At 46.4% G+C, this 12785-nt stretch overlaps 1 protein-coding gene across 1 annotated transcript; it reads left to right on the top strand.

The window, feature by feature from the left end:
* Window positions 1–639: 639 nt before the first annotated feature.
* On the top strand, window positions 640–5958 carry LOC134297324 (uncharacterized). Its single transcript, XM_062974515.1, has 2 exons — window positions 640–2404; window positions 5633–5958. Exons 1-2 carry the CDS (start codon window positions 857–859, stop codon window positions 5672–5674), a joined length of 1590 nt encoding a protein of 529 aa, XP_062830585.1. The 5' UTR covers window positions 640–856; the 3' UTR covers window positions 5675–5958.
* Window positions 5959–12785: the final 6827 nt, after the last annotated feature.

Raw genomic sequence — 12785 nt, 5'->3', positions numbered from 1 at the left:
ACCAAGTGGAGGATAAATATGTGATGGGTTAAGAATGGCAGAGGAACAGCTTGGTGGCAATGAATGAGAAGCAATGACATGTTGGCATTTTTTCCTGTCTGCAGTCTGTTGGACATCTGCCTCTCCATTGACGTTTTGGTAGGGTCAGTTATGAGCAATCATCTTTTTTTTTATACACAGAAGGCTTTTCATCTTGAGGAGATAAAGGTTCCTTTCCTTATGTTTCAGCCTCTTTCCTTAATTACACTTAATGGTGTTCTTTCTCAGCCCACCGGAACAGCTGTCACAGTCATGGGGACCTTCTCCTCTCAAAGTTTAATGACACATCAATTAGCACTGAAGGTACAACCAGCAATAGTTAGTTCCTAATGAGTCTGAATTGGGCGTCATGACTTTTCCCCCCTTTCATTTCTGTAATTCTGTAGAAAGTGGTATGAGTCTTAGAAAATAAAAGCAGGGGCAGGGAAAGAGTTTTCTTATACTTGGAAGAAGTTACACTGTGGATATGGGTTGACCTTGGAAATCAGAACCGATTTTGCAGGTGAGCCAATTGTATATTTCCACATACAACTTTTCATATGAATGGTTATGATGGAACAATTGCATGGAAAGAAATTTTGGATTTTTACCATGATGTGTTTGTCAGAACCCTGCTACTAGAGCCTGGATGTGGCTCTGAGTTTCAGGGTCACTGACATTGATAAGACACCTGCGTCCCAGGACTCGGAGGAGAAACGGCTGATGGACTTGGCGGGGAATTTGCGCGGGGTTTTACTGAGCGGGAAGAGACTGTTCAAATGAGGGGGAGGGTATATAAAGGAGGGTTGGCCGGAGCCTCCCATTCTTGGCTTTTCTGATGTTCATGTTTCCTACAGTAAAAGTTTCTGGTGATATCACAGAGAGTCTTGTGTGTTCATTCAGGAGCGGCTGTGGTGAGCTGACACTAAGCCAAGAATACGGACACCATCCCGCTGTAGCGGTGAGGTGTAACATGCAAGTGGAGGATGAAGAGCTCTTGGGCGCCGGAGGAGGAAGGTCGGAAAGGGCCACTCCCGAGACGGACGCTGAGTTCCACCAGCTGGCGGCCCTGGCGTCATCCACCGCTTATGCCCAGCCAAATGGGGTAACCCAGAGGCGCGGAGTGGTGCGGGGAGATAGCACCGGAGGAGAGGAAGGTTCACCTTCCCCAGGCCCGCAGAAGATGGTGTTTCTGGAGGAGAGGATGTCGGCGATGGAGACCACCCTGGCAGTGATGTCGAGGGCGATGGAGCGCCTGGCAGTTTTGGCGGAGCCGGAGCGAGGAAGGGAACTCCGGGCTAGCTCAATGTGGGACGTGAGCATGGGAAGCAGCCAGGGCTTTGCAGACCTCCCAGCACCGAAGGGAAGGGAAATGCGAAAGGAGCCCGGTGCCCGGCCCAAGATCCAAACGAGCCTGACGCGGGTGGAGGAGAGTGACGACGAAGGGGAAAAGCCTCCGAGAATCCCGGCTACGCTCCCAACTGAGACCCTGGTGCCCCTGGCGAATGCCGGGCGTGGCACAGGACAAAGGGAAGCAGCAGCGGGGCCCACTGGCCCGCAAGGGGGCTTGCGACGGGCGGAGGATTGGGGATTGCCACCACAGGGACCCCTACCGAGACGAGAGGAACTAAGGATCGAGTTTGGGGGAGAGTCCTCTGAACTGGATTTTTTCCTGACCACGGTGAGGGGCTATATGGAGGACAATGCCCACACTTTCAGAACGGAATCCAGCCGGGTACGGGCCATTGGTGCAGTGTTGAAGAGGGGAGCGGCCAGCTGGTACGTTCAACTACACGCGCGGCGCGACCCATGTCTGGGGTCACTCCGACGCTTTATGGGGGCCCTGGAGACCCGTTTCCGAGATCCACTGGAGCAGATCCGGGCGAGGGAGGAGTTGAAGACCGTCTCCCAGGGGCAGAGGTCGGTATCTGAGTATGCGGAGGAGTTCCAATGCCTCGCTGAAAAGGTACCGGAATGGTCTGCAGTGACAAAGATAGAACTCTTCAAAGAGGGGCTCAGGCGGGAGATCCTCTCCTGGGCGGTGCATCGTGATGAGCCTGACACACTGCGCGGATGGATTCAGCTGGCGGGGCGCGTCGAGACATCGCTGGCCCAGGCGAGGAGGCACCGAGGAGGGCTACAGCAGCGGCCGCAGATGAAAGAGGGGAGCCGGAAGGAGGGATCAACCCCAGCCGGGAGGAGAACGGAGCCGCCAGGGAACGTGAGCACCAGCAGGAGGGGCTGCTTCGTGTGCGGCCGTTTGGGCCACAGGGCTGCCGAGTGCTGGCAGAGAAAAGGGGAAGGCGGAGGCCCGCCCAAACCAAGAGCCGTGGCAGGGAAACGCGCCGAGGAAGAACCACCGATGAGGCACCACTCGGGGGGGTTGGTAAGTCAGGACAAAGCCATGATAGTGGTCCCCATTCAGCTGGAAAGTGGCAGCAAACAAGCAACCTGCAAAGCATTTGTGGATTGTGGATGTTCCAGGAACATCATCTCCCCTGAATTAGCCGAGGGATTGGGATGCGAAAGAACGAACCTAGAATCCCCAATAGCTTTTTCGCAGTTGGACGGATCCACAGCATCGGGATCATTAGCTAAGTACAGTGCCGAAGATGTAAAGTGTAAGATAGGGAGTTGGGAAGGAAAGGTGTCATTTGTGATATCACAAATAGCCAGCTATAATGTTATACTAGGCATGCCATGGCTGGGGCAGGCCAACCCGCAAATCAACTGGGAGGATAAGAGCATGATCTTCAGGATGAAGTTGGAAGAAGGGAGCCAGGAAGTGGAGAGAGAGCCGGGGAAAAGGGGGGAGGAAGACTCTATCAGGATAGCAGAACTGGCAGATAAATTACCCCCAGAGTATCGGGATTTTGTGGACGTATTTGATGAGAAGGAAGCAGACAGTTTCCCACCGAAGCGGAGAGTTGAAGTGAAGATAGAGCTAGTCCCAGGAGCAGAGCTTCCTAAGGCAAAAATATACCCAATGTCGGCTAGGGAAAAGGAGGAACTGAGAAAATACATTGATAAAAACCTAGCGAGGGGTTTCATAGAGCCTTCAAATTCCCCTCTAGGGGCGCCTGTGTTGTTCAGGCGCAAAAAGGACCAAACGCTGAGGCTCTGCATTGACTACAGGGGCCTGAATGCAATCAGTTCTGGAAATAAATACCCCCTACCTTTAGTGAAGGACCTGATCGCCCAATTATCGGAGGGACAGATATTCACTAAATTGGACTTAATTGAAGCATACCATAAATTGCAGATTAAACCAGAGGACAGGTGGAAGACGGCCTTCTCCTGTGCATTCGGATTATTCAATTATCGTGTGCTCCCTTTCGGTTTGTGCGGCGGAGGCGCCGCGTTCATGCAATTAATCAACGAAGTGTTGCATCCATTGTTGTACAAGGGAGTCTTTGTTTTTTTAGATGACATATTGTTAGTATCTCGGACTAAGGAGCAACACGTAGAACTAGTCAGGGAAGTCCTGCAAAAGTTGAGAGAAGCAAAACTGTATGCGAAGCTTGCCAAGTGCGAGTTCAATAAAGACCAGATAGACTTTCTGGGGTATAGGATTTCCTCCCAGGGAGTGGCGATGGACCCTGCGAAGGTAGAAGACGTGAGGGGGTGGGAAGCCCCCAAAACACGGAAGCAGCTGCAATCCTTCCTAGGGTTCGCAAACTTCTATAGAACATTTATCAAGGACTTTGCGCGCCTCACTTTGCCACTAACGGATTTGTTAAAGACTAAAGGTAGGGGAGAAACAGCCAAAGTGAAGGCCCCAGGGGCCAAACTGACCTGGACAATAGAATGCCAGGAAGCTTTCGAAGCCCTTAAAAAGCGTTTTACGGAGGAGCCTGTCCTACAGCACCCTGATATGTCTAAAGCCTTTGTATTACATTGCGATGCGTCAGACCGGGCATATGGGGCAGTTCTGCTACAGAAAGACGAGGGGGGGAACCTGAAGCCATGTGGCTATCTGTCAAAAAAGTTTAGTGATACCGAAAAAAACTGGCCGATTTGGGAGAGAGAAGCCTTAGCGATTCTAAAAGCACTAGAGTGCTGGAGACACTTCCTGGAAGGAAGTGGAACACCGTTTGAGGTGTGGACTGACCATAGAAATTTACAGTATCTAAGATCCCCTCGTAAACTATCAGCGAAGCAAATTAGATGGGCCCAATATTTCAGCCGTTTTGATTTCAGACTCAGATTCTTCCAGGGGAAACATAATATACTCGCTGACGCTCTCTCTCGGATGCCTCAGCACGGGGGAGGAATTCAGGAATCTGAAGGGAGTATTTTTCTTGATAAGCAATGGGGCCTGGCAGTAATAACTCGAGCACAAGCGGCCAAAGAAAACAAACGTACTGCCATTTCCACGGGGGGAGGAGAAATATGGGAGGAAGAGTTGAAGCGAGCGTATGGAATGGACAAATGGTTACAAACAAACAAAGAAAAGGGAGAATTGTGTGGGGATTTGGTGTTTGTAAATAAGAAATTGTATATTCCTGAATGTTTAAGACGAGAAATGTTAAGGAAGTACCATGATAACAAGGGTGCGGGTCATCTAGGCCCCACCAGGACTATTAAACTGTTGGCCAAACAATGCTGGTGGCCCGGAATGAGGAAAGACGCCAGGGGGTACGTCACGCAGTGTGAATTATGCGCAGAGGGAAAAACACCACCGGGGAAGCCCCAGGGGCTATTGCAGAAGGTGGTAGAGCCCATGAGGCCATGGGAATGCGTAGCCATGGATTTTGTAGGCGAACTACCCCCCAGCAGAGGCCACAGATACATTTGGACAATATTGGACTTATTCTCAAAACAGGCACACTTTGTGGCTCTGCCAAAACTTCCTTCAGCTGAAAAACTTGCTGATTTGTATGTGAAGCACGTATATCGCCTACATGGGTGTCCCGACAAGATAATTAGTGACCGGGGAGTCCAATTTACTGCAAAATTTTGGGGAAAATTCTTACAGCTGTTAGGAGCAGAAAGGAACCTGAGCTCGGCCTTTCATCCCGCGACCAACGGGGGGGTCGAACGTACCCAACAGACACTGTGCCAATTCTTAAGGATGTACACCAATTATAGACAGGATGATTGGGCGGACCTTCTTCCGTTTGCTGAGATGGCTTTTAACGGGGCCGTACATTCGGCCACAGGTCGTGCCCCATTCGAAATAGTATACGGACAGGAGGTGGCACCTTTCCCCAGGCTACCCGAGTGGAAGGAAGGGGAGGGCCAGACCGACGAGGAATGGCCGGCCAAAATCAAGCAAGGGTGGCGAACCGTGGTAGAGGCATTGCGGGAAACACAAAAGAAGTACAAGCTCTTTGCGGATCGTAGGCGCCGAGAGGGGGACAAATTGGGCGAAGGAGATCTGGTTTGGCTGAGCACAAAAAACCTGAAATTGGGGTTCCCATCCAAGAAATTGGCTCCACGCTATATAGGGCCATTCAGGGTAGCAAAAAGAATAAACGAAGTGACCTATGAGCTGAGGCTACCAAAGGACCTAGGAAAGGTACACCCGGTATTCCATTGCAGCCTGTTAAAAAAGTATAAAGGAACTCTGGACAGCGGAGAACAATAGTTGTGTTTAATCTTTTCCTTCCAGGACGAAGGGGAGGAGGACGCCATGTCAGAACCCTGCTACTAGAGCCTGGATGTGGCTCTGAGTTTCAGGGTCACTGACATTGATAAGACACCTGCGTCCCAGGACTCGGAGGAGAAACGGCTGATGGACTTGGCGGGGAATTTGCGCGGGGTTTTACTGAGCGGGAAGAGACTGTTCAAATGAGGGGGAGGGTATATAAAGGAGGGTTGGCCGGAGCCTCCCATTCTTGGCTTTTCTGATGTTCATGTTTCCTACAGTAAAAGTTTCTGGTGATATCACAGAGAGTCTTGTGTGTTCATTCAGGAGCGGCTGTGGTGAGCTGACAGTGTTCTTTTTGTCTATGAAAACATCCTTTGCTAGGTTCCTTGTTCATTTCTTCTAGTAAGCAAGAATGTTCCGGAGCTTGAAAGTGAGACACAAGAAACAAAATAATTAATAGAAATCATCTGAAAAATCTTCAGTAAAGGAGACTACATTTTGAAAGATAGTCTGTTCTTGTTAAGACCTTTTTATTAATGTTTAGAGTTCCTCAGGCTTGCTTCTTCCTTCCTGAGCCTGACATAGGGGATGCATTAGGAATCATACTAGATTATGTTACTGGCCATATGTAAATGATATTATGTAGGCAGACACATCTCAGTTTGGCTATGTGATGCTATCACTCAAAGCATGTAAGGTCAGGGAGAGTGAAGTCATTAAAAATAGAAGAGCAAAGAAACATTTTTCTGATTGCTGAAAATTTCTGACAAGAATTTCTATTTTGAAAAATGGAAATGGTGATTAATAGTAGTTTGTAAAACTCTAAACAACACATTCTTTTCTATCAGACGTAGCTTCTCAAACCAGCAGTCATCCTTCTTTTTTGACATGCTGGATCATGAACAGAGCAATTAGATTATGAGTGTGTGTGTGTGTGTGTCTTGGGAAGCTACACACACACACACACATGAGAAGATATAGATATAGATATATAGTTTGAGAATATCTATCATCTATCTATCTATCTATCTATCTATCATCTATCTATCTATCTATCTATCTATCTATCTATCTATCTATCTATCTATCTATCTATCGGGCTGTGGCGCAGGCTGGAGAGCAAGCCAGCTGCAACCAGCTGCAATGAATCACTCTGACCAGGAGGTCATGAGTTGGAGGCCCGCTCGGAGCCTATGTTTGTCTTGTCTTTGTTCTATGTTAAAGGCATTGAATGTTTGCCTATATGTGTAATGTGATCCGCCCTGAGTCCCCTTCGGGGTGAGAAGGGCGGAATATAAATGCTGTAAATAAATAAAAATAAATACACATACACACACACAGCATATATGCTATAGTCACATCATTCAAAGCCCTAAATATCTTGGGGCCTTGATATATGAAGGTGTATTTCCTCCCTTGTGCAGTGCACTTGACCAAGAACTGAGATCTTCTGTCACTGCATGACACAAGGACATAGAAGAAGGTATCCTATTTATGGATATTGAAGGTACACTCCAAAATTTCCACACCTTTTGAAGGTCCAACTGGTGCCAACATTGATGTCTTTATCAGGGTCTCAAAAACAATATAGGGCAGGTTCACCATTCTGGTGTAGACCAGGGGTCCCCAAACTTTTTAAACAGGGGGCCAGTTCACGATCCTTCGGACCGTTGGAGGGTCCGACTATAGTTGGCCACAGAGCAATAAATAATAATAATAATAATAATAATAACAACAACAACAACAACAACAACAATAACAATAAAAAGAGGGTTGGAAGAGACCCTTTGGGCCATTGAGTCTAATCCCCTTCTGCCTTTGTGCACTGAAAGCACAAGCAAATAACCCCTGACAGATGACCACCCAGCGTCAATGTGAAGAAGAAGAAGAAGAAGAAGAAGAAGAAAGAGGGTTGGAAGAGACCCCTTGGGCCATTTAGTCCAACCCCCTTCTGCCTCTGTGCACCAAAAGCACAAGCAAAGCATCCCTGATAGATGGCTACCCAGCCTCAATAATAATAATAATAATAATAATAATAATAATAATAATAATAATAATAATGGTTGTAAGAGAAGAAGAGACCCCTTGGGTTATTTAGCCCAACCCCCTTAATAATAATAATAATAATAATAATAATAATAATAATAATAATAATAATAATAATCTTTATTTATACCCCGCCACCATCTCCCCAACAGGGACTCGGGGCGGCTTACATGGGGCCATGCCCAGAACAATACAATATAACAAAATATAATAGAACAACAAATCATAGCACATTAAACAACAATAAAACAACAACAATAAAAGAAAATATACACTACATTAAACTACATTAAACAAGATCAAAAGAACAATAAAACCAAGGGCAGGCCACATGAACACTAGGTTAAAACTTGGGGTGAGAAAAGAAGTAGGAGTAAAAACCACAGAGGACAGGGTCATAAAGTGGCGGTGCAATCTGGAGGACAAATATTGAACCCACTTCTGACCTTGTGCCATGGGGGCCAGATAAATGGCTTCGATGGGCCGTATCCGGCCCCCGGGCCTTAGTTTGGGGACCCCTGGTGTAGAGTTTTAAATATGGCACCAAATTAAACCTGACTTTTTATTAGAATCTAAGGCAGGGGTCCCCAAACTTTTTAAACAGGGGGCCAGTTCACGATCCTTCGGACCATTGGAGGGCCGGACTATAGTTGGCCACCGAACAATAATTAATAATAATAATAAAAGAGGGTTGGAAGAGACCCTTTGGGCCATTGAGTCCAATCCCCCTCTGCCTTTGTGCACTGAAAGTACAAGCAAAGCATCCCTGACAGATGGCCACCTAGAATCAATGTTAATAATAATAATAATAATAATAATAATAATAATAATAATAATAATAATAATAATAATGATAATAATAAAGAGGCTTGGAAGCCTTTGGGCCATTTAGTCCAACCCCCTTCTGCCTCTGTGCACCAAAAGAACAAGCAAAGCATCCCTGACAGATGGCCACCCAGCCTCAATGTTGTTAATAATAATAATAATAATAATAATAAGAGTTGTAAGAGAAGAAGAGACCCCTTGGGTCATTTAACCCAACCCCCTTCTGCCCTTGTGCCGTGGGGGCCGGATAAATGGCTTCGATGGGCCGCATCCGGCCCCCGGGCCTTAGTTTGGGGACCCCTGATCTAAGGGGTTAAATCTTATTACTTTTTAAAATATGTACACAATACAGATTATATTCATTCATTCATTCATTCATTCACTATGAGTATTTATATCATCTTATTCTTTTCTTCTGCAGTCAGGGCAGTTGGAATTGATGGGTGATCTTTCATCTGTTTCTGGACCAAGACAATGTGGGGTTGTGTCTGACTTCTTTTTCACAGCCTTTAATGCTAGCGCAGTGGTGGTTGGGATGGATGGAGGGCCTTTCACTTGCTTCTGGGCTTAGGCATGATGAAGGTGTGGCCTAGGTATGATGGAATTATACCTATCTCTTCTTCTCTCCTTTCATGGTTAGGGCTAGGGCAGTGGATGAATGGCCTTTCATCTGCTTCTGGGCCTAAGAATGATGAGGGTGTGAACTGTTTTAACCTGGTGATTTAGTTGATTTTTTTTATACTAAGTAAAGTCTCTCCAAATGAGAAAATAAATGTCTCTTAGTCCTAGGTTTTGTTTCTTTCCAAACTAATTTAAATTTGGAGATCCTGGTATTACCAAGATGTTTTAATTTCTACTTCCCAGGTTGATTTAATGAACCCAGTATTTTCTGTAATGAGACGTATCTCTACATTGAATTTCCTGCTTCTTGGTGGGGGTTGGACTGAATGGCCCGCAAGGTCTTTTCCAACTCTACGATTCTATGATTCTATGAATATAAACAGGTAAGATTGAAACAACCAGAACTGGAAGCTCTCAATATTTTCGGAGACTTGATTCCCCTTCTAGAAAGGACCTTACATTTTGATCTGGAATTATTTGAAACTGTTTATGTGCTGTTATACCTTCAGATCTCAAGTTGAAGAGCAGGGTAGAAGTCTATATATATAAAAGAGTGATGGCATCAGGGCAGCGGACAAAACAACAAAACGACAGGTCCCCCAACCTCGAAATTTGACAACACAACCCATCATTCACGACTCTAGGTTGATACAACAAAAAGAAAAGAAAAATAAAGTGCTAATTACAGGGAGAGGAATAATAGTTTTTATCCAATTGCTGCCAGTTTGAAGGCTAAGCTCCACCCACTTGGTCTCCTAGCAACCTACTCAGCCCAGGGGACAGGCACAGTTAGGCCTCACTTAGACCTCTTCCACAGATTATCAGATTTTAACTGGATTATATGGCAGTGTAGACTCAAGGCCCTTCCACACAGCTATATAACCCATTTATAATCTTATATTGTCCGCTTTGAACTGGATTATCTTGACTCCACACTGCTATATAATCCACTTCAGTGTGCATACTAAACATAAAGACAACCATACAACAGACTTTCAATACCACCACTACCTCAACAATTTCTCACCAACACCACCAGAAAATGCCACAGCAACGCGTGGCCGGGCACAGCTAGTATTTTATAAATAAGTAAAGATATAGATAGAATCATAGAATCATAGAATAGTAGAGTTGGAAGAGACCTCATGGGCCATCCAGTACAACCCCCTGCTAAAAAGCAGGAAATCACATTCAAAGCACCCCCGACAGATGGCCATCCAGCCTTTGTTTAAAAGCCTCCAAAGAAGGAGCCTCTACCACGGCCCAGGGGAGAGAGTTCCACTGTTGAACAGCTCTCACAGTGAGGAAGTTCTTCCTGATGTTCAGGTGGAATCTCCTTTCCTGTAGTTTGAAGCCATTGTTCCGTGTCCTAGTCTGCAGGGCCGCAGAAAACAAGCTTGCTCCCTCCTCCCTATGACTTCCCCTCACATATTTGTACATGGCTATCATGTCTCCTCTCAGCCTTCTCTTCTGCAGGCTAAACATGCCCAGCTCTTTAAGCCGCTCCTCATAAGGCTTGTTCTCCAGACCCTTAATCATTTTAGTCGCCCTCCTCTGGACGCTTTCCAGCTTGTCAACATCTCCCTTCAACTGTGGTGCCCAGAATTGGACGCAGTATTCCAGGTGTGGTCTGACCAAGGCAGAATAGAGGGGGAGCATGACTTCCCTGGATCTAGACGCTATTCCCCTATTGATGCAGGCCAGAATCCCGTTGGCTTTTTTAGCTGCCGCATCACATTGTTGGCTCATGTTTAACTTGTTGTCCACAAGGACTCCAAGATCTTTTTCACATGTACTGCTGTCTAGCCAAGCGTCCCCCATTCTGTATCTTTGATTTCCATTTTTTCTGCTGAAGTGAAGTATCTTGCATTTGTCCCTGTTGAACTTCATTTTGTTAGTTTCGGCCCATCTCTCTAGTCTGTCAAGATCGTTTTGAATTCTGCTCCTGTCTTCTGGAGTGTTAGCTATCCCTCCCAGTTTGGTGTCGTCTGCAAACTTGATGATCGTGCCTTCTAACCCTTCGTCTAAGTCGTTAATAAAGATGTTGAACAGAACCGGGCCCAGGACGGAGCCCTGCGGCACTCCACTTGTCACTTCTTTCCATGATGAAGATGACGCATTGGTGAGCACCCTTTGGGTTCGTTCGCTTAGCCAATTACAGATCCACCTAACCGTAGTTTTGTCTAGCCCACATTTTACTAGATTGTTTGCCAGAAGGTCGTGGGGGACTTTGTCGAAGGCCTTACTGAAATCCAGGTAGGCTACATCCACAGCATTCCCTGTATCGACCCAACTCGTAACTCTATCGAAAAAAGAGATCAGATTAGTCTGGCATGACTTGTTTTTGGTAAATCCGTGTTGACTATTAGCAATGACCGCACTTGTTTCTAAGTGTTCTCAGACCACTTCCTTAATGATCTTTTCCAGAATCTTTCCTGGTATCGATGTGAGGCTGATCGGACGGTAATTGTTTGGGTCGTTCTTTTTTCCCTTCTTGAAGATAGGGACCACATTCGCCCTCCTCCAATCTTCTGGGACTTCTCCCGTTCTCCAAGAACTCTCAAAGATAATTGCCAGTGGTTCTGAAATAACTTCTGCTAGTTCTGTGATGACCCATGGGCCTTGTAGTCCTGCTCAGGACATTGTAATTCCTGATGAAGATGAAAACTTGGGTTTTTTTACCTTCCCAGTCTGAACTGGATTCCTCTCTGCCAGATCTTTCCCAGGCAGATCTGGGAACCTTGCACCTGCAAGAAAGTTGTCTCCCAGAAGTATATCAAACAAGCCCAGAGCCTACTTCTCCCGTATTCTTGCGCCGGGAGTTTTGTAAACAACAGAGAAGTTTGGATTCAGCTTCGCGCAGGAGTGCGAGGATTGCAGCTAAGAATGTGGCCAATTAAGACTGCTTCTCGTGAGAATCTTTGGGGAGTCTCACATCTGGTCTCAGAGTTAGCTTTCGGTTCTGATTCCCAGAGAACTGCTTCGGCGGGAAGCTAGACTCTATTTAGGTGTTTTACCCGCGTAGTAACTTCGCGGAGTCAATTCGTCAGCCTACGGAGCGAGTTGTGTCTGGACAGCGCGCTCCGGTTCAAGCCTCGCTCCTGCTCAAGCCTTGCCTTGCTATCCAGCCTTCGCCTTGCTTCCCAGCCTTTGTTTATCTACGGACTTTGCCTTGTTTCCCAGGATCAATCCTTGCCTTGTTCCACGGATTTATCAAGTTATTCCACGGACCTTGTTCTTGTTCTTAGTTACCTTGTTCCACGTTCAAGCCTTGTTTCAAGTATCAAGTTATTTCCTAGCCTCGCTCAAGTTTCATGGACTAAAGGACCTTGTCATCTCCCCTCACTTTGCTTGGCAAAGTGAGTGTTTCGGTTATTGGATTACAACTTTGGACCTTAATATTTCTTATTGGACATTGCTTTTTTGGACTAATTCTGACCTTTCCTGGAAGGTCTAATTCTGGACTATTTTCTACACTTGTTTTTATTAACTTTATATATTCCTACAATAAAGATATTAGATAGATTCTGGCCTCTGTGTATGGTTATTGGTGCTCTGCAGCCTGGGTCGTGACAGTTTGACTCCGCCACCCTAAGCACCAATTAACCTCGGCCAGAATGTCTACCGGAACCGTACCTGGGCCGAGCGGCCAGCCGATTACCTACACCATCGACAAGGAAGA

The sequence above is a fragment of the Anolis carolinensis genome, chromosome 3 (assembly GCF_035594765.1).
Source record: "Anolis carolinensis isolate JA03-04 chromosome 3, rAnoCar3.1.pri, whole genome shotgun sequence".
Taxonomy (NCBI): Eukaryota; Metazoa; Chordata; class Lepidosauria; order Squamata; family Dactyloidae; genus Anolis; species Anolis carolinensis.
This window is presented reverse-complemented; position numbering and strand designations above follow the sequence as displayed.

Bases quoted from the DNA above. Each gene is read 5' to 3' on its own strand.
- LOC134297324 (XM_062974515.1), top strand. From the start codon at position 857: ATGTTCATGTTTCCTACAGTAAAAGTTTCTGGTGATATCACAGAGAGT. The intron at 2,405-5,632 runs GTAAGTCAGGAC...TTTTCCTTCCAG, and splicing joins GGCACCACTCGGGGGGGTTG to GACGAAGGGGAGGAGGACGC.